The sequence below is a fragment of the Centrocercus urophasianus genome, unplaced genomic scaffold, assembly GCF_019232065.1.
Source record: "Centrocercus urophasianus isolate 14NV4802_14NV808 unplaced genomic scaffold, USGS_Curo_1.0 seq_9, whole genome shotgun sequence".
NCBI lineage: Eukaryota > Metazoa > Chordata > Aves > Galliformes > Phasianidae > Centrocercus > Centrocercus urophasianus.
The window spans coordinates 37,755,200-37,776,950 of record NW_024885532.1 but is presented as its reverse complement, the minus strand read 5'-3'; the positions used below and the strand labels follow the sequence as shown (position 1 = coordinate 37,776,950).

Below are 21,751 nucleotides of genomic sequence, written 5' to 3'. Positions count from 1 at the left end.
AATACTGATCAGTGTTGTAGGGTAGCTATTGGTGTTTTTTTTTGTTTGTTTGTTTTTTTTAATGCATGATGCTTATGCAGTGCAATTGCAAGGACAGAAGAACCACCGAAGCCACCAGAGACATCCCCGTGGCTGAGCTCCATCTGTGTACAGGCAGTACATCGGTCAGTACTCTCTGAAGTACACAGTATGCTTGTTATTTTCCCCCGTGTACCTCCTGTGCTGGAAAGGGATGTTCAGCAAAAACAAATATGTTTCGGTGCTGGACGATGTAGTCAGTACTGATGTGATGACGCCTCAGCAACAACAGCATTTCTAGGATCAGAGACATACCTTGCTTTCATGCTGCCATAGGATGTGGGTTCTGTGCTCCTAATGAAACATACCTTAATAATCTACCCCAAAACTGAGGCAGTGGGGATAGGGGGATAGCAGCAGCTTCTCAGTCTTTAGCTGTGGCATTGTATAGGGGTTACGTTAGTAACTTAAGGTTTTGCTTGATGCGTATCATACTAATAAATTTGTACACTTACAGAACATATTTTTCATTCTTTTTTTTCTCTGACTGACCTGCTTTTATTTACATCCTATGCAAAAGTTTTGACTTACAAGTTAAAAACTCTCTGATTTAGCCATGAAAGAAGAAAGCTGCCTCAAAACCTTCTCTTACTACTTTTGTGTCTTTTTTGCCATCTTTCTGCTCAGTTTCTGGTTCCTGCTGTTCATTATTTACTAACTTTATACACTTTATACACTGAATGTTTTCTTACCAGAGAGCGTATTTTATTTCTTCTCACCTATATTATTTTTTTCTTGTTCCCAACCTTTTCCATATGATTAGTGCAAAGACCTAGTCATTTATTATAGAGCTGGGAACAGGCAGTGTTTGTGCTTGGCCAGTAAAAGCTGTAATGTTAACATTCTCATTACAGATGATGCTGAAAGAAAATTTCAAGAGACTTTGTTGTAATAAGGATGGTTTTAATGATGTGATCAGAAGCTTAAGTGAAGAGTACCATGCAGTTTGATGTGGGTAGGGAAAACTGTTATTTCGGTAGGTTTTGGGCCTTGGAGTTTCCACAAAGATATGATGCTAAGCATTATAATTTCTCTTTGAAATAATTTCTGTCATTGTAAGTGACTCTGCAATAAAACACACAACAAAGGAGAGAGGGATGGAGTTTTAACATGTGACTGCAGGAACACATCATCTTGCGGTTAAAAATGACCAATTATTTCACTGAAATAATCTGGAAACTATTTATCTTGCTGGCTTTACTAGAAATTCAGCTTTTTTTTCTGCAGTGCATCCGAATTCTCTGAATAGGTAGTAAAACTCAGACAGCATGTTTTATTTAGCTTTTTTTTTTTTTTTTTTTTTTTTTTTTTTTTTTTTTTTTGTGGTGGGTAAAGAATCACTCTGCCACAGGTGTAAAGGAGGACCTGGCTCTATCCTGTTTTCTACTGGCAAGGATAGTTTCTTTTTAAATTCTGGGGGTTACTAACATAAAAAACAGTAAACAATTTGTGTGTTCTGGTCGTTGCTTATTTTGGTTTTACGGTTGCATAAATGGGAGCACAGATACTTTACCTGATAGTCAACAGATGTTACAAAATCAAAGGAGCGCAGAATGGTTTGGATGACCTTGAAGCCCATTCTGTTCCAACCCACTGCCATGGGTAGAGACACTTCCCACTAGCTCAGGCTGCCCAGGTCCTCATCCCTCCTGGCCTTGAACACCTCCTAGTGTGGGTCATCCACAGGTTGTGGGCAGCCTGTGCCAGTGCCTCACCAGCTTCAGCTCTCTGTTACTTCCTCATCAGTTGACCTAACCAGTCAGTTAGCTATTTCTTTACTTGATTTTGACAGGTGAGACATTATGAGATGACTGTAAGTGATTGAGCTAACTCAGTGCACAGCAGACCAAGGTCTTGATGTCAAACATAACTTTGAGCTAAAAGGCTTATCCAGGGGATCTAGAACTCCTGTTACTGAAAACGTGCCAAAATTTATTTTATAGCATTTGTGATCTGAGGGGAAAGTCCTATAGGAAAAGGCTTGAGACCCAACAGGATGACTTTCTAACTCACCGGGTGTGTTCGTGCTGAACAGAGAGCTCGTGAGTGATGATGGGAAAGATTTGTCAGCGAATAATGAACTGGAGGGCAAGATGTGCAGGTATAATGTTATAGATGCAAACAATAAACTAGGTGAGGTCTTGGCAGAAGAAAGACAGTAAACAGTTACAACAAACAGTAAAGCGTTCTTTAGCTGTAAAAAGTTAAAAGAGAACAAGAAGAATGCAAAGGTGACCACTGCAAGGTTCCTGCTGGGATAAAGCAACAGCTTGGAGATGATCCAGCAATTTAAGTAGCAGTTTGTATGTCCTCAAAATATGCTTATGGAAAGCTAGACAGTGATTCTATTTTAGGAAGTAAGAGAATACAGCAGAACCTCAATTTTTTCAGGGATTGAGCCGTATTATTTGAGTAACGAATTTGGTAAAAGCACTTAAGAAGATGGAAAAAATAGTTGTGATCGTTTTATATTGATAGATGGCTAAGGTTCATCACACTCCTCAGAGAAGTAGAGAGAGAAAATATAGTGAGGAAGGGCTTATAAGGTCAATGAGATCACTCACTAATTACCTAAACAGAAAGAAAAACAAACTCAGCATGAGAAAATTAATGTAGCAGGAGGCCATAAATTAACAGATTAAGGTATTGAGAACTGAAAATAAACTACACAGGTCCCCTATGGGTGGCAGCTCCCCCAGCCCTCCTGCCCCACTGCGGGCTCCTCTCCATGGACTGCAGCTCTGGCCTGGGCTGCTCCTGCAGGGGTATCCGTGGGCTGTGCCTCCTTCAGCCATCATCCACTGCTGCACAGCGGGCTCCTCCATGGCTGCACGTGGCGATGTTCTCCATATGGTGTCCGTGGGCTGCAGGGGAACAGCCTGCTCCTCCATGGGCCTCTGCTGGGCTTCAAGGAACTGCTGCTTTGTCTTGAGCAGCTCCTGTCCTCCTGCACTGACCCTGGGGGCTGCACGGCTGCTTCTGCCCCATCTCTCTCCCCTCTCTCCCAGCTGCAGTTGCACAGCACTGATTCCCTGCCTCCAATCCACTCTCCCAGAGATGCACGCAGCGTCGCTCACAGCTCAGCTCTGCCCAGTGGTCCCTGTGGGAGCAGCTGGAGCTGCTCTGCTCTGACATGGGGCAGCGCTGGGTGCTGCTCGCAGAGCCACCCCTGCAGTTCTCCAGCTACCATCACTTTGTCATCTAACCCAGTACAATAGTAAAGAGGACAACAGTTTTATTAGCATACTCTCAGAAGCAATGAAGTTTGTATTTTCATTCCTTTCAAGCCTGTTCTTTCAAAAATTCCACAAGTTTTGTTCTGATTTTGTTCCTTTATCACTACACCCCTCTTTAGATCATGTCAAGTGTGTTGAGGGAAGCTCTCAGGAGAAGGTCGAAGGATCTACTTTGCTTTCAAATATTGATTCTCTTCTGACATCTATGTCTGTGGAACAGTGATGCTGAATTCTCAATAACTCATGCTCCCTTGAAAAGTAATATAAATAGCCAGGCAGGAGTTTTGTAGAGAAGTTTGTACCGCATGTTTCATGAGAATGAGGCCTTAAGACTTTGGAGCGTTTTCCATTTTTTCACCAAGTTTTATGAGTTAAGGCTTTCATCATGTTCCTGTTGACATCCAGAATTGCCCTTGGACTGATATATGAAAGCAACTTTGAGCAAGGCTGCTCTCATGGTTTTAGCAGAATTCTTCTGAAATCTTGACTTTCAATTTTTCACCTAAATATTTATCATTACTCCTTGGAATTTTTGTGGCTGTACTGTAATATAAGAAACTTAAGATTTTTTTTTTGCATTCTCTTTTTGCTGTCTGATGTTGTGGCTGAATGTAAAATTCTTTGTTTTGAGACTGGGCTTGGCATCTTTCAGAATAATCTGTTTGCCACGTTCCTTTTAAAATGTCGTCATTTTTTTTTTTTTACCTGACAGTGCTCAGATTCCTTTCTTCTCTACTGCTGGCCTGCTATTCACTTCGGTCTTTGCATCATTTAATGAATACTGACTGCAGGGAAGTGCTGTGTAAGCAGTATATCTTATATTCCAGCATCAGTCCAGTTAACAGATTTGCCTGGTCTTAAATAAAATAGTGACTTTTTTTTTTTTGTGGTTTGCTTTTCAGCTCAGTCACTGAAAGAGTTTGCGCGGCTCCTGATTGCCGTAGAAGAGGAAAGGAGACGACTGGTAAGTTTGGTAGCAAAAATGTTTTGCATTGGGCTTCCTTTTATATAAAATAATGCCTTTTTTTCATTCATCTTGAAGTGCTTGCTTATTTATTTATTTATTTATTTATTTTAAAGTTGTGTATTTCATAAGAATCACTTGGAGTTGTGCAGAGGCAAAAATGTGCTAACTTAGATTTCAGCAGTTTTTAATGGGTTGTTCAGCCAAATACTCTGCACCAGTCCAAAACTGTTCTCTATTTTTTTAATTTTTTTTTTTCAAAATAGGCTTTTAATGCTGCTTTACCTTTCCTTTTCCCCATTCTGCCATATTAGTCACAAGGTGCAATAAACTAAACTGTAAACAAACATATTGGAATGGAAATCAAGATCAGTATTTTGGTTTAATGAAATAATTCTTACAGTATGCACAATAGTAATCAAAATGTGATATGTTAATTAGAAACCAGATTTATCACCTCTGAGAGATTTGTGCACAATATATTGTAGAACAGGCTGTCAGATTTGTCCTTTGTTGAATTATTTGTATTCCCTTTGTTTCCATACTTATGAGTCAACAGTATGCATTCATTTACATTTCTCTTCTGATGTAGCTTTGTTAAAGAAGTTTGAAATGTATTCTCTTACAAGGATTTTTTTTAACAGTTCCACATGAATCACACAACTACGTTTTTGTTCCATGGATGTCAATCACAAATAAAGAAGTTTTAAGGATTAACCTCACTAGGGGGATTTTTTAAAATATTGTGCAAGATGAATCATCACAGATCTGACCTCTGGTTGTGTCTGTCCTTGTTTCCCTTTCACTTATGAGTACACAGGGGGGTGAAAGAAAAGGTTTTCTGACTCAGTTTTGGGGAAATTTATTAATCCACGAGGAACCTTACTTAAGGCTTTCCTGTTCCTTGGAGCATAGAAGACAGAGAGTAGGTCTCCTGCTACTTCCACTTCATAAATATTCTGAAGTAGCAGAATGATAAATGCTCATATGGTGGAGTTACATAGTTACTACAGTCTAAACTTATAAAAGGGCAAGATTTTTGGTTGATGAAAAATTTTCTGTTGATTTTTAATTTATCGTGGGTATGTGGAACAGGGAGGGAAATTGGGAACAGTTCAAAATTGACCACCTTAAAGCATTTTTACCAGGATACATATGAATGAGTCAGTTAAGCAGCTTTTCAAATGAATAATTTTCCCATTTAAGTTAAAGATTATTTGAGCTCACTGTGAGAAAAAAGAAATGCAATGAAAAGGTGAACTGATTAACCTTTCCCATTATGTGTATGTAATTTCTCTTGATTTTATTCTTTTCTTTATTCTTCTTCTTCCTTCAAATGCATGACTTTTTTCACTTTTAGAAGTATCTGGCCTCTTTATATTTTATAATTTCAAATCTCAGTGAAGTGTTTTACTTGTTTATCTTGCAGAAGGGCCATAGAGGGGAAACAAAACCCTTAATGTTCTTAAGTGAGAAAGAAACAGTCAAATAGATACTTGTCCTTTTTTTTTTGCTGTGAATTCAGTGAGTATGCATGAATTTAGTTGCTGAGCTGTTGGATCCCATTGCAGGGTCAGAGACTCGAGTGAGATTTCAGTCCTATGGAAAAATATTTTGCAAGTTGCTACAAATTTAGTAGAATGCAGTCATCAAATCACTGTAAATCAAGTAGAAAATAGATAATAAATACTCTGTTCTTGATGGGAAATCATTCATATCCAGCGTTTTGAAGTATTTAAAAATAGTACCATTCTTTTTCTTTAAACTGAATGCATGTGCTGAGATCTTCTTGAACATACAGATATGTCAGTGATACTTGTATAGGAAAATTCAGCAAACAGGATTTGTCAGTTTTGTCAAAGTTTGGTCTTCCTGTTGCTGGAATTCACTTAATTATTCTTGAAATGAATCTTCCTAAAATAGATGGTTATGTTAGAGTCAAATGCAAACATGAGACCCTGAGGTTTGAGAAAATTACTTGCAGTATAAAACCATATTGTCTGGATTGCTACATAGCTTTCGTGCTCAATTTATTCATCCTGGGTAAATTTCATAGGTGAAAAAGATAGTTTGCTCGTTATTTGTTTGTTTATTTATTCTCTAAGTTTATGCTCAGCATAAACTGTGATGGCATCTACATCATATTTTCCACTGCATGTAGTAGACCTGGGCTGTATTATTTGTTCTGCTCTTGATCACAAGTTGTAAATACTCTGCAGAAGTAGCTAAAGCTTTGCTGACATACTGGCAATCCGAAAAGGGCCACCTTTGTCCAAGATGCTTAAGATACTTGTGATTCTCCAGATGTCTTCTTACCGCAGTTTTGTGCATCATGGAATCCAGAGGTCTCTGTTAGGATACCGTGCCAGATGCTGAACGGATAGCTTGTAATAGGAATTTTCTTCTTCAGAACTTTATGATTTAACTATGAAATCTTCAAAACATTTCTTGACTATTTCTGAGGAAGTCTGAAGCAGTACGCTTTGATTCCTCAGCTGGAATCCTTTTAAGCCAGCCAGCCTGCGGAATAGTGATGATTTCAGAAAAGGTTGTCAGCTGACTACTGAGCTTGAGCCAAGGCACGCGGGACTTTTAGCACTTGATTTCCTTTGTTTTTGCATAAAAAGAGAATACTTACATAAGTAACTGTAAATATGAAATATAGCTTGTTCTTTTTGATGTTTCTTGGGAAAGAGTTGGAATAAAACAGCTAGTCAGAGTAATGACTTTTTATAGGCAAACTTACTCATGCCATTTACAACTGCCTTCTGATCCTTCAAGTGTGTGACAGTAAAAGACAGTGTTCTATCAGCTAATGCTGAATGTAGAGCAGTATGGATTGATAGATGTTAAATTTACTTACTAGCTAATGATTTTGTTTTCTTGCTTTGAATTTGATGTATTTATGATCCTGGCAAGTGTGCATGTAAGAGCATAAATTAGATTTGAATGTGGAACGTGCAGATTGATATTATTAGTTTATTTTTCATCTGAATAGCTTTGGTTACTGCCTGTTAAATTCTTTAGAGAGAAAATTGGTTTTGTTTCAGTGAGTGCAGACAGTGCAAGCGTTGGAATGGTTGCCCACTGAACACAATTCTTTCCAATGGTCTAGAAAATAGCTTGAGGAATGCTTAGCAACTCATTCTTTCTTAAATGAATAACTGAGAAAAACTTGCTTTTGTTTTCTTTGGAAGAAACTAGTGAAATAAGGTAATGTGGACAGTATTATTTGGAAAAGACATTGAAGTATGAGATGAGATAGTGCTGTGTGATATAGAAATAAATATTCTGTTTCCTAAAGCTTTGCAGCCATTATTATTCGTAGCAGTAATAAATTGGTGATCATTGTGGGTAAATTTCTCATGTCTGCGGTTTTATTTGCTGATGAAGAGGAACCACAGTCTTAGAAAAAACAGTGATTGTGCACCAAATACTTCCTCTTAGAACATAATTGGAGGAAGCAGTAACTTGTAAGACACCTTTTATAATACAGAACATTGCTGTATGTCATTCCGCATTGTTAATCTCCTGATGCTGTTGACAAATGCTGGGTTCTGAATTCTGGGATTTACAAGCAGTGTACCAGTGGAATAAGAAGTCAGAGCTATCCATGCTGCCTTTCCAGTGTCTTCGGGAGCAAGCCAGCAAGGCATGTAAAATAATGGCCTCTATTTCCTAGTGATTATTAGGGAACAATAGAGATTTGCAAGAATCTAACTTCATGTGAATGCTTTGGTCTATATCAAGGGGACATACTTAAAATAATTTCCTTCTGCTCTTGTTGAATTTTCATTGTTTTGTTTATAGAAATGATACACTTTTTATTTTAGGTATTCTGGCATTATTTGTATTTCCTACTCATTTGATACTGTTAGCAAAATATATAACAAACAGAAATGTACTGGGACTAAAATAAAATAACAGTTCCCGTTTCTGTCATGGAATTAGTGCTGTTTGGGCACTGTAGATGGATTGGTTCATGTTACTGACTTTCTCTTTCTTGAGATCCCTTATTAATTGGAAGTACTGAATGTATTATCTTGAGTGTTACGTTATATTCAGTGTAGCTCTGTGGTGGCCCTAATGGGCAGCTGAACTGGAGCACAGCTGCTCTCACTCCTCTCCCAGCAGCTGTTTACTTCAAATTCTGCCAAAGAATCATGAAATTGCTGAGGTTGGAAAGGACATCAAGAGGATTGAGTCCAGTCTCCTTGCAAAGCAGGTTCCCAGCAATAGGTCACACAGGCAGATATCCAGATAGTTCTTCAATATCTGCGTATAAGGAGACTCCACAGCCTGTTCCAGTGCTCCAACATCCTTACCATAAAGAAGTTCTGCTTTCTGATCTGAGTAATTTGCAAATACTATAAGAAATATTAGAGAAACAAAAGGAAAAAACCTTCATCCTTAATTCTCCCATTACTGAATTTATTTGTATTTATTTTACACTAAGACAGGGGAGGTTTAGGTTAGATATTAGGAGGAAGTTTTTTCACCCAGAGGGTGGTGACACACTGGAACAGGTTGCCCAACGAGGTTGTGGATGCCCAATCCGTGCAGGCATTCAAGGCCAGGCTGGATGTGGCTCTGGGCAGCCTGGTCTGGTGGTTGGCGATCCTACACATAGCAGGAGATTGAAACTAGATGATCATTGTGCTCCTTTTCATCCCAGGCCATTCTATGATTCTGTGATATTACTGGGGGCTTTATTCTAGCTTCAGGGTAGAGTTACCGTTGCCAAATCCTGCTGTCTTCACAGATGACACCTTATTTCTATGTCTGGAAGTAGACAGGAAGAGTCTGTGTGTAGAGAAGGATGCAAGCACTGCATCAGCGGGTTAAGTCCTAGCTGTCTTGTGTCATTTGGACAAGGGAAGTCAGGATCTAAAGGATTAGTCGGAGGGAAATGTCTATTAGTCCAGCCTAAGTTTGTGTTCTGAAACATGTGGAGAGAAACTGACACCTTTTAGATATGCTGTAGGCAAAAGTAAATGTTCAAAAAGGAACTGAAAAATAATGTACTGACATTGTATGTTTTTCTTTGTCAGTTCTTACCTTCTAGATAATTTAGGTGATTCTTCAGTCTTTGTCGAACATGCTTATTTCTTCCGTTTTAGTTTAGTGATTAACTTTTTGCTTATGTTTTTTGTCTGAAGAAAAATATTATGTGTCCTTACCATATATAATATGAATTCTAATTTTTAAAGCATATAATACTGTGTTGTTCAGGTTTGTGCCTCTTAGCCTTGGGAATTGTTGCTGAAGAGAAAGGATTGAACATCAGCAATTTGCGGTTTTCTGCTATGTTTTCACTGTAGAACACTTGGAGTAACTGCTACAAAAACTCCTCTCTCATGAATGGTGCTCAGAACCAGATTTCAGACCCAAATCTGAGTCAGCTCCCTGTCTGAATTACTGTCAGTGTAAAAAAAATGGGAGGGAACTGGAGCAACAGCTAGAAAGATGCTTTTGTGTTCATATTATTTTATTATTTGTAGAATATTTCTTGACTCATTTAAGAAGAAGTCAAGTCTTCTCTGCTGAGTTGGTTCAAGTGTTGGTCTGACTATAGTGAATGTAGTTGAAGAAGTGATCCAGCTGGAAGAATAATTCCTTTGACCTTGACTTTCTATCGACTACTTCCCCTCACTTCAGCTCATTCAAGGAAAATGACCTTCAGGACAGCATTACTGTCAAGGAGATAGTAATTTCTTAGGTGTAGTTAATATAAAAAAAAAGGATAGTATTTTAACTATTCAGTTGTCTACAGGCAGTGTAGTCTGTGATCACTTTAACTGAGAATGAATTCAGAGAGACGCTTGTTTCTTTCTTGCAGGCTTCCCGGGGGCAGATTTGCAATGTAGTCTCTGGTTTGCTCATCAGGAAGAATTTGCTGTGCAGCTTTCCCTCTTGCTATATCTCAGGCTGTTGTGATTTAACTGGCAGGTAGTGAAGTACCGCACAGTCATTCGCTCATTTGTTCTCCCAGTGGATTGGGGAACAAAATAAATTTTTAAAAAAGTAGAACTCATGAGTTGAGATGGAAACTTTTCATGAGGGCTGCTCGAAAGGCAATGCCTTCTACTGTATTATGTTGGCCCACGACATCAGAGGCAGATGCTGGTGGTGTGGCAGAGCAGCTCAAACCTTCCCACCACTAGTCTGTTCAGTTTTGTTGCTTTGTGACAGATGGCAGCGAGGGACAGTCTGGAAAATGGCATGTGGACAGAAGTGCATATGAAGCAAAGGTGTGGAATTGAATTCCTCCATGTGGGAAACTGCACCCACTGACATTCACTGATGTTTGCTGAACATTTCTGGAGACCAAACAGTGGATATGAGTGCTGTGAGGCAGTGGGCGGTGTGTTTCAGCAGAGAACAATGACAGGGGAGACCAGCCACTTTCTGGATAGCCATGGAGGCTCTTGTTAATGGCTGGTGAAAATGCACAGTTAATGGTGGTGACTATTGAAAACCAGTGTTTTGTAGCTGAGAATATGATGATATCAAAAAGTATTATTGTACTCTTTGTATCAGTTGCAATTTCTATGGAAATAAATAGGGGGCATTATTTTCAGAGTGCCCTATATAATAAGAAAAGAAAGATGAAAAAACACAGTAGTAATGATAATAATATAACATATAAAAAGACAAGTGATGCACAGTGCAGTTGCTCACTGGCCAGTATGCAGCCAGTCCTCACCATTTTTCAAGGCTTTTTTCATATGATGTTGTATGGTATGGAATATTCTTTTGGCCAGTTTAGGTCAGTTGGTTCTGTCCCCTCCCAGCTCCTCGTGACCCTTCAGTCTCCCTAATGGCAGGACAGCACAACAGTTGAGAAACCAAAATGTCCTTGGCTCTGTGCAGTACTGCTCAGCAACAAATAAAACGTCAGTGTACTATCAACATTGTTTTTCCCTTAAAGCCAAACACAGTATCATACCAGATACTATGAAGGAAAAATCAACTCTGTCCCAGCTGAAACCAGGATGAAAGGCAGAAGGAATGATCTTGCTACCTTTCTCAACACCACTTAAGTACAAAAACACACATGCTCAATGAATGTTTCTTAACATTCATGCTCAATTTAAGAACAGAAATGCAATTCAGAGAGTGAAAGTAAACATCTCACTTTCTGTTATCACTAATGTAGTTTAGCATTTAGAATCTATATGTACACGTGGATGTCTGAGCTTTCATAAAAGAAACATACTACACCAGACAGTTTGGAATTTAAATTAGGTGCTCTTCGTACCTAATTAACTTGCTCTCCCAGATGGTAGTGTGAGCTTCTGTGAGTTTCTCAGACGTTAATGTTTAGGAATACATATGGAGCTCCTAATGTTATTTTTCAATTGCAGAATTGGTTTGGTGCATTCCTAATTTGTTTAAAGTATATTTCTAAATTTCTGTAATCATTTTCATCCTGTAAAATTGCTGACTCCAGTATTTATGTGTAAATAATGAAAACATTAAAACATCCTGTGACTTCTGATAATGATAATATTCAAAAGATCAAACAAATCTCAGTGGAAAGCAGTTTTTTTAAATAGTGCCACCTGCAACTGCTGCCCATCTGCAGACCTGTGGTGTGAAAATACACCTCTCTATTTAAGTTTGCAGAAAGGACTTCTGGAATACAGAGTTTGCTCAGGCTTTAGCTATTGTGATGAAATAAACAGAAAACATACTGTCCAGGATTTGTGCTGGATTTCTGTCAGCTTTCTATTTTCTATTTCCTTTGCCTTTTAATGTGCGATTTTTTTTTCTTCTGTATGTAATTAAGAACTGTGGCATTTGCAAAGCCTTCTGCACCTGGTCCCACTCAGCGTGCCCCTCACTGACACTGTTGCCTCCTAAACCTACCACCTGAGAAAGAAAGCAACCCAGCCATTTTTTAAAGCAGACATTGCTCTATCCAAGGTGGTTGCCATTGAGTTCGAAGCATAACATAGTTATTTTCCTGTAGCAAACATTTTTTTTTTATCAGAGGTGCCGAAAACTATATCCAAAGCCTGAGCAAGAAGGCTTTGATAATTGTCATCCTTTTAATATTTGCTCTACTTGAGAATGGAAACAAGGAATTTCCATTCTTCTTTAAATCATGATGCTTGTCAGAGATGCTTGTCACACTGAAGATGAATACAGTTGTTTCATTTACCTTTTAAACTTTCTCCTCTTCTCTTCCTATACTTGAGGTGCTTGTATTTGCAATTACATCCCACCTTGGAAGGTACTGGGGTGATTTCTGCTTATTGCAGTATAAAAACAAGTCTTTGATCTTTGGACTGTCGGACATTTTATTAAAAGATTTAACAGCTATCTGTAAGCAATGGTTTTTACAGTGTCTCAGTAGGCTGATGTAGTGCCTCAGTAGCTTTTTTCGTGCTGTTCTTCACTGACTAACCAGCAATGGCTACAGATAAGAATAGGAAGTGGTTATTGAAAATTGTGCAGTAAAAATTTAACTGTAACCAAATTTCAGACAATTTCTGTTGTACTTCACAGCATTTTTCAATTAGGAGAGAACATTCACAAAATAGCGTTTCTTGTCCAGTTTTGAAAAGTACCATTCAGAGACAGACGTGAAATCCTTCAGTCAAATTTCAAAGTAAGTGGTTAGTAAGCTGCTTGGTATTTTTCATTTTGTAAATTCAATCTGTTCTCAATTTCATATACTCATTTCACGTTCTGTGTTTCAGTGAACATTGCTTTACAAGACAGTAACTTCCCAAAGTGCTTTGAAAAGCATTCACTGAACAGTATCTGGAACAGTTTTACTGTAATGACATTTTAGTCTCTGCAGTAATTCAGGTAGTTGTGAGTTCAGCTTGTGTATGTCACTAACCAGTTGATGGAGTTGTCACTCCATTTGATGGAGTAAAGAAAAAGGTGTTTGGACTTAAGAGTATTTCAAGGCAAACAGATCTTTGGTAGAGCAACCAACCCACCAGCAATGAAGTGATGTATTTAATGTGTGGCTGTGGAGAGGAATGGAATGGATTTGCTTGTAGCAGTGGGCATGTGCTGTACCCATTACTAATCTCTAATAATGCCAGAACATGCTATTATCTGACCATCTGCCTCTTATTTTTTTTTTAAATGAACTCTGATTTTATCTCCACTTCTCTTGGTAGTATGAGAAAAGGTACTTTGTTCCTATGAAGAATTTATTTTAGAAGTTTTCTTATTTTAATCTGCTTTCTGGAATAATCTAAATCCCAGATGCAGAATCTGTGAATTTGTGTTTTATTCACTGTCTTGATAGAGGTGATCAAAAGTGGAAATAGATGCAAGTGCTTTATGTACCTAATGGTACGTACATCTAAAAACAGATCAGTTAACATCTTTTCAGAAGAAAGCTAGTTGACAAAGTTTTTTGAAAGTCAAGGCAGCTGAGTATTCTTGTTTGGGGAACTGGTTTAATCTGCATGAGCCCACAGGCATGGCCCGCCCAGCAAAAGATATTTCATTTGAAGTCTTCTCATTGAGATGTTGTCTTAAGGTTTGCGGAACACTTAGACTGTTTTTTGTTTTCAAGTGTCCGTAGAAGCTCCAGTTATTGTTACTTTGAACAGCTCTTTTAGATGCCTATCCCTGAGCTAGTGCTCTTACTTCAGTTAAGACTGAAAGTGATTAACAGTTTTGTTTACTTCCCCAGCAGCCGTGCCAGTTTATGCACCCACTCCAGAAGAATGACCTGGCAGTGAGCAAAACAAAACATTTCATTGGTTGTTTTTCAGCCACATTGCCAAAAACTTTCAGCATCACAGGGGAGGGCAAAGAACAAGTCAAAGAGAGCATAATTAAGCAATGCAGCATCAGCAATACTGCTAACTTATGTTAGCATGACCGCCAAAATCAGTGCCAGTAGTCTGACACTGTGCTGTGTTCATTGCAGCCCTTTTGATACACCTAGCTGTGGTGAAGAGAAGAAGTTGTTTTTCTGGTGGTTAAAAAGAGATCACAAGAGAACATGTGGAAGGTTTCCAGCGATGGGGCTACAACTACAGCCTCCCATAGAATTGTAGATTAAAAAAAGGGTGAGTTCTGTTTCTTTGGATACCTGATCTTCATTAAAATGCTGCCTTTTAAATACAGAGCATGCTACACCTTTCTCTCACTCTAAGCTGGCTCTCACACTGTGTTGGCAAGTTAAACGAGAGCTTTCTAAATTGACTTCTGCTATTAGTCACACTCCCATTTGAGCAGAAATAAACAAAGAACGGAACTGTTTTTAGCCCTTTTGCTCTAAGTGTCTTGTCACAGTAAGTGCTATCCTATTTCCTGCATGTCTCTCATAATCCTGCATCCTGTTCCCAAACTTAGTTTAAACTTTCACCACAGACTATTGGCAGAACCTTCTAAATCATAATTGTTCAGCATATAAAGCTTAAATAACTTCTGAGCAGCTTTGAGGCTTGAATAACCTTAGCTATCAGTAAACCTTTCTAAGTAAGCAGTTATATTTCATTGTGTAAAATCAATTTAAACTATCTATAAACTTATATATTTTTTTTTCTTATGGGTTGTTTATCATTATACCTCTTTTTAAGGAAAACCATAATCTCCTCCTGTGGTTAGAGGGAGTTGGCTTTAGCAGCTACATTGTACTTCTCTAATCAGCTCGTGAAATTTCTGTTGGGTACAGGAGTGTATTGTATGCAGACCGAAGCAGTACAGTCAATAGCATGGACATAATAAAATATTTTCCATGGATTCAGCACAAACAAAAGTTCCTTTATCTCTGAATTGTTCAAATCTGTAGCTAGCCTACTTTTCCTCTGAAAATACATTATATGTTCTTACACGTGCTTTTTGTTTCCTGAGAGAATACCAGCTGGGAATTAAGGGTTCCTGGGCATAGGACCATTACAAACACTGTGGCTAACTTTGGCTTTGTGCCTGGACATGTTCATTCATGAATCCTTGTTAAAACAAAATACAACTTCCAATTGCATTCGAATCTGAGAGTAATGAGTTTCCTCAACCTATTTTTTTTTTTTTTTTTGACAATGATTTTAGAGGTTCATTGGTGTTGATTAGGTCAGGAAGCAGGCACAGCAAAAGGCAAAGCATTCAACCACCAGGCTGTCTCAATATTTTATTTTGCAGCAGCTGTGCTGTATAACACGAAGTGATTCCCAGATAGTGAAGGTTAGGAGCTATTGACCCCACTTTTGCAGTTACTTGAATTGACTCCTTTACCCACAGTGACCCACAGCATCTGAGAAGGTGGAAATTCTTTTTCATACACAAGGGTAGCACAGATTGGTCAGATCATGGTTGCAGTGACAGCGCAATTCCATGTAGCTGCTGTATCAATTCTCAGCCTCTGGAAGCAACAGTCAGGTGTTAAATGATGCCTAATGAACTTCTGCCTACTTACAGGGATGGGTGCCCCCACCCCTGGAGGTGTTCCAGGTTGGGTTGTTTGGGGCTCTCTGCAGCCTGATCTGGAGGTTGGCAACCCTGCCCTCAACAGGGGGCTTGGAGCTTAATAACCTTTAATGTTCCTTCTAACTGAAGCTATTCTGTGATTCTGTTATTCTTCTTCCTTAGTCCCAGTGCCCACCATTTATCCACTGATGTGATGTTTTTTAGTGTGGTCTGAAAATACCAAGTGTCTGAATGTTTTTTTGCTACCCTAGGGATGACACAACACATCTCTAGTTGCCAAAAAGAAGTGTTATTCAAGGAGAGTGTTGGAGGGACGAGCAGTGTATCAATGGTGAGATATTCCTATGGCAATACAGGAGACCTGGGTGGCTAAAGTCATCAGTGTGGTTTGCTGCTTTCACTTTTAAAGCATCCCATATTTTGTCTGGTTGGATGTCTTTTTTTTTTTTTTTTTTTTTTTTTTTTTTGGCAGGGTCAGTTGAATTTTACTCCACATTTCTGAGCATGGGAGACAAGATGCATGAGACCTTTTCTTTACCTAAACTTTTTTCTCTCCCTGTGTTTGGGGAATGATCTTGTAATAAACATAAATTTCACATAAAGCACTTTGAATATTCAAAGTATCTCTAAAGTTAGAACCCTCTTCTAATATCTGAGCTCTGTAATATCTGTAGATTGGCAAGTATTTATAAAGTATATATTCAGGTTCACTCATTTTATGTTTTTAGCAACAGTAGTGATAACTTTCTGTAAGATCCTGGTGAGGCTTCCAGTAAGGGGGACCTGCTACTCAGAAATTAATTCCATGGCCCTACAAGGAGAGGTTTTTTTTCAAGGTACCTGTTTCCAAAATGACAATACAGGAATAAAACTTACTGTGATAATGGCCTGTCATCCTAACCTCAGTGCCAGAGAAAGTTGTAGAACAGAATCATCTTCATTGAGATCACACAGCGTGTAGAACAGGCCCAATAATCACAGAATCCCAAAAGGCAGGTCCTGATCCAACCTGGTCTCCTGCTATAATGGAGTGAACTGCCTGGTGGTGGATGAGGGAAAGGCTGTTGACGTAGTTTGCCCAGATTTCAGCAAAACCTTTGTCTCCCACAGTATTCTTCTGGAGAAGCTGGCAGCCCATGGCTTGGACAGATATACTCTTTGCTGGACAAAGTATTGACTGGAGGGCTCGGCCCAGAGAGCAGTGATGGAGTTAAATTCGTCTGGTGACCTGTTGTGAATGGTGTTTCCCAAGGGGCGGTGCTGGGACCTGTTCTACTTAGTATCTTTATTAAGGACCTGGATGAGGGGATTGAGTTCACCCTCTGTTTTCAGATGACACCAAGTTGGGAGGAGACATCAATCTGCCTGAGGATAGGAGGCTGGATCACTGAGCTGAGGCCAATCGGATGAAGTTCAACAAGACCAAGTGCCAGGTCCTGCATTTTGGCCACAAAAATCCCACACAGCACTACAGGCTTGGGGCAGAGTGGCTGGAAGACTGTGTGGAAGAAATGGACCTGGGAGCGTTGGTTGACACTTAACTGAACATGAGCCAGCAGTGTGCCCAGGTGGCCAAGAAGGCCAATGGCATCCTGGCTTGTATCAGGAATGGTGTGGTGAGCAGGAATAGGGAAGTAATTCTGCCCCAGTACTTGGCACTGGTGAGGCTGTGCCTCGGGTGCTTTCAGTTTTAGGCCTCCTACTACAAGAAAGAGCGTGTCCAGAGAAGGACGCCTAAGCTGCTGAGGGGTCCAGAGCACAAGTCTTATAGCAAGCATCTGAGAGAAGTGATATCATTTAGTCTGGAGAAGAGGAGGCTCAGGGGAGACCTCGTAGCTTGCTACATAGCTACCTGAAAGGAAGTTGTGACAAAGTGAATGTTGGCCTCTTCTCCCACGTAACTGGTGATAAGACTAGAGGAAGTGGCTTCAAGTTACGCCAGGGGAGATTCAGGTTGGACATTAGGAAATACTTCTCTGATACAGTGGTTAGGTGCTGAAACAGGCCGCCCAGGAAGGTGGTGGAGTCACCGTTCTGGAGGTATTCAAGAAATGTTTAGATGTACCAACGGACATGGTTTAGTGGGGAAATACTGGTAGGTGGACACTTAGATTAGACGATTTTGGGTCTTCCAAATTATTCTGTGATTCTGTAACTATCACAAAAAGGAGCAAAGTCTCCACATCATTATCTTTTTTTTTTTTTTCCTAAAATAACTGAGAGCTACTGTTACTATGGTCCTTAACACGTAACAAAAGTTAGTTGAAGAAACAGAAGTTTCTTCAACTGTGTCACAATTTTAAGTCTTGTATAGCATCCTAAAAATAATGGAAGCGATTATGGGATGATCAATTCCAGGAATATGGTTTCTTTTCAAAGTAGCACCTAAATATACTGTGATAACACAATTGGACTATCTGCTGCACTTAACAAGGTTCATTTTCCAAATGATCTTTAAAACTTCTTAGCTTAGCACCTAGAAGTCTAATGCTGTTTTCTCTATTGAGCATTAATGAAGCCACAGCAAGAGTGATGAGTCCAGTTCTGGGCCCTGCAGGTAACGGGGAGCCCTTGACATACTGGAGTGAGTCCTGCAAAAGGCCAAGGGATGAGGGGACTGAAGCATTTCTCCCATGAGGGGAAGCTGAGAGCTGGGACTGCTCACCCTGGAAAAGGGGAGGCTTAAGGGGATTTAATCAGTGTTCATAAATGCCTGAAATGAGGCTGAAAAGAGGACAGAACCGGGCTCTTGTCAGTGGTACCCAGTGTTAGGATAAGAGGCAACAGGCACAAACTGAAATGCAGTAGGTTTGTTCTGAACACCAGGAAGCATTTCCGTGCTGTGCAGGTTACAGAGCATGGGCACAGGCTCCCATGCAGAGGGACTGCAGAGATCTTCATTGGTATTTAAAGGCTAAAAACAGGTTTCTAATTTTGACTCAGGTTCACTGCAAACTGATAAAGATTTATATATATATATATATGTATACACAATTCTAAATTAAACATGATTTCTGTAAACACTGACCATTTGAATTGTTCAGAGCACTGGGGATGACTGAGCTTATGTATAAATAATGTGTGCATAATTTGCTTGCTTCTGTTTGTGTATTTATTCTCACACCTAAGGATTTTAGAAACTCTTGAGTTTAAAAGCAGTGAGCCAAGGATCTGATACAACACTTCTCAGATTGCCTCTTTTACATTTTTCTGCATTAATTCATGAAAAGAGGGAATTTTACCTTCTCCTTTTGCACTTGATGAGTAGAACTTGTTTTCCTTTGTGTGGAATATATGTGCATTGCTTACATCAATCTGGCTAAAAAGAAGCAACCATCTGACAGGAAGAAATTGGGAAAGAATTTACACTGAATGTCAGGAAAACTTCCTCAGGATGAACTATATTGTGAAATGATCTGCCAAGGAAAACAGAAGTGTTTAAGGCACAAAATGAGACTGAGCCCAGTGTGAAAGGTAATATAGGAGGAAGAGTAAGTACTTACTATTGTTGACTTAATCAGTGACCACAGACCCTTCTTAGCCTGAGCCACAGTTAATCAGATTGTCATGAAATATTGTTTAGCAAATTATTTGAAAGATGTCTGTAATGATAATGAGCTGAGAATACCAGATGCTTTTCACAAAGACTTCTAGTCTCTGTTTATTTAAGGGAGTGGAATTATCAGGAAGAGGAGAGAGTCAGAAGTAGGACATTCTCTAATGAATATCTGCTTTCTGAGCTGTATTTAAGAGTTATTAGCCATGACATTTTACCAAGACCACTTTGTGTGAGGCTATAAGAAGATAGCTTTTATTATTCAGGAGCCTAAATTTTGTGGAGAGTTTTGTAGCTGGCCAATTTTCCTGTTTCTTTATAGAAAACAAGGAAGCTCATAAGTCAAATATACTTGTTTCTAGCAATTTGGAAAATTTAAAATAAAAACTTAGCTCTAATAATCATATTTCTGCCAACATCTCTCGGCTTCCTTCTTGGGACATCTATTTATTTATTTCTGTCTCTGACTGCCTCTCTATTAAATGTTCATCGAGGGGTTTTTCTTTGTGTTGTTGTTTTTTTTGTTGTTGTTCTTGTTTCTTTCAGTTAAAAATTTGGGATGTTTCTGTTTTGGTCTGGTAAGAATTTGCTGATGACATTCAGGTTCTCAAGCTCCTGATCTCTTTTAGAAGACTGTTGCTGAAGTGCAGTCTTCTTGTCCCATCTGCCTTAATTTCTTCATGTTCTCTTTCCAAAGAAGGCACTCGCTTTCTGTTTATTGAGGAAAGCATATGACAAGTTAGCTTCAGGATTTCTGACAAATGACACTTTTTAAAAATAAATGCTGTGGTGAGTCTGACAGCTCAGTATCCCTTAAGGGATAATGGGCAGTAATTAAAAAACATTGTTTTTACTGTTCATAGTAAGTCAGAAGTTTCTTGCTTTGGATAGAGAAGTGTTTATTTGTTCTTTTATTGATTTCCAGCTTTCCCTTCAAATAGCAATGGACCTCACAAGGAGTCTGGCTAGTGTGCATTTGCTGAACTCTGGAGAAGCTTTGTTGACATCTGCTCAGCGAGAAAAACAGGCTTGGCCACAGCATTTACAGATCAGGACTTGGAAAAGCAAAGAGACAAAATCATAACCATGCAGAGCTTATTTGGGGTGAAATATACCTCGCTGTAACAGCCAGCGTAAAAGTGCCTGGCAAGGTCTGAAGTGAGAACCTTGTAAAGTAAATCCTGTTGCTTATTTACAAAGATTTGTCTTAATCATCTAATACATGAAACCGTTAAGAATTTGAATTTAAATAAAGTGGTAATAATAATAACAATAAAAATAGCAAACAAAGAAAGAAAGCCCACCGCAACTCCTCTGCTAAGACAGGCATTCCTATATTTCCTAAATTAGAAATTTCTCCTCTGGTGCAAGAAGATCTGTGGGGTTTTGGTTTTGGTTTTTATTCATGTGGAAAAAGTACTTTTCTTAGATTCATTTAAGAGGTGAAGGACATTTTTAACACACTAAAACAGCTGCACTTACCAGTGTTCTCAGTAGAATCATTTACTATTAAAAATATTGTGAAGCATAGGTATATTTGAATTACAAGTCTATTTTTCCTATTTAGTTCAGTGCTCCATTTCCCCCACTGCAGTATGCATTGTAAACACTCCTGCTGAGGATTTTTTTGTTTGTTTTGAATTCCATAAAGGGAAGAAAAAACAGAATTTTTTTCTTTCCTTTTGTTTTCTGAGATGACATTCTCAAGTTTTCTTTTGCTTTCTTTATGGTTTGAACTCTCGGCCTAGTCAAGAGATTTTGACTATTTGTATTAGAGGTAGTGATAAAAAGATAAATACCCAAACTTGTAAGTACACAGTGGAGCTCTTTTTCCTTCTTTGTGGTTGTGCTTGTAATTATTTTATCTTCTACGAATTTCACTGGGACAAGCCATAGAGTAAGCCATAAAAAAGAAATGGCATCTCTCAACAGATGCTTAGCCACCTACCCTGACTGTATCCTTTGCTGATTTATTTCTGGCTACTTAATATTTTCAGGAGGATGAAAGCAAGCTGAGCTCTGTTTATTTGTTTCTTTTTCTTTGACACCAGGCAGTGTTCAGTTTGTTGAGGGACAGAAATTTATGGTTCTGTTGGAAAACAAAAAGCCAATAGGAGAAAATGCTTCAGACATCTTTGTAATTTTTTCACAGATAAAAGCATTCTTCATCAACTTATACATTGACCTCACTTATGTAGAAGATTAGAAGTAGTTGTGCAGGTAGAAATAAGAAGGAAGATGAAGACTGGGAATAGATCAGGAGCTTCCTTGGCAGGGAGGTGGGCAAAGCTTCTTGGATAAGTGAGGGCAGTGACAAACACACTGAGCAATTCAGTAAGCATTCAGTAAGCAAGAGTTTACTGAATGAAGAAGAGGAATATAGGACACACACAAAACAGAAATTCTTTAAATATGTCTTTGTGCAATGAAGGAGTAATGTGGAATAACCTTTCTTGGTTAATTGAAAGGTATTTTTAGGAAGAAAATCAATAAAACATCCTGAAAAATTAC

At 38.8% G+C, this 21,751-nt stretch overlaps 1 protein-coding gene across 1 annotated transcript in view; it reads left to right on the top strand.

The window, feature by feature from the left end:
- ARHGAP42 (Rho GTPase activating protein 42) overlaps positions 1-21,751 on the top strand; it is a 156,533-nt gene that overhangs the window by 48,040 nt on the left and 86,742 nt on the right. The window contains exon 3 of the mRNA XM_042838774.1: positions 4,217-4,278. Coding sequence (XP_042694708.1) covers positions 4,217-4,278 — 62 coding nt within the window. The remainder of the gene's footprint in view (positions 1-4,216; positions 4,279-21,751) is intronic.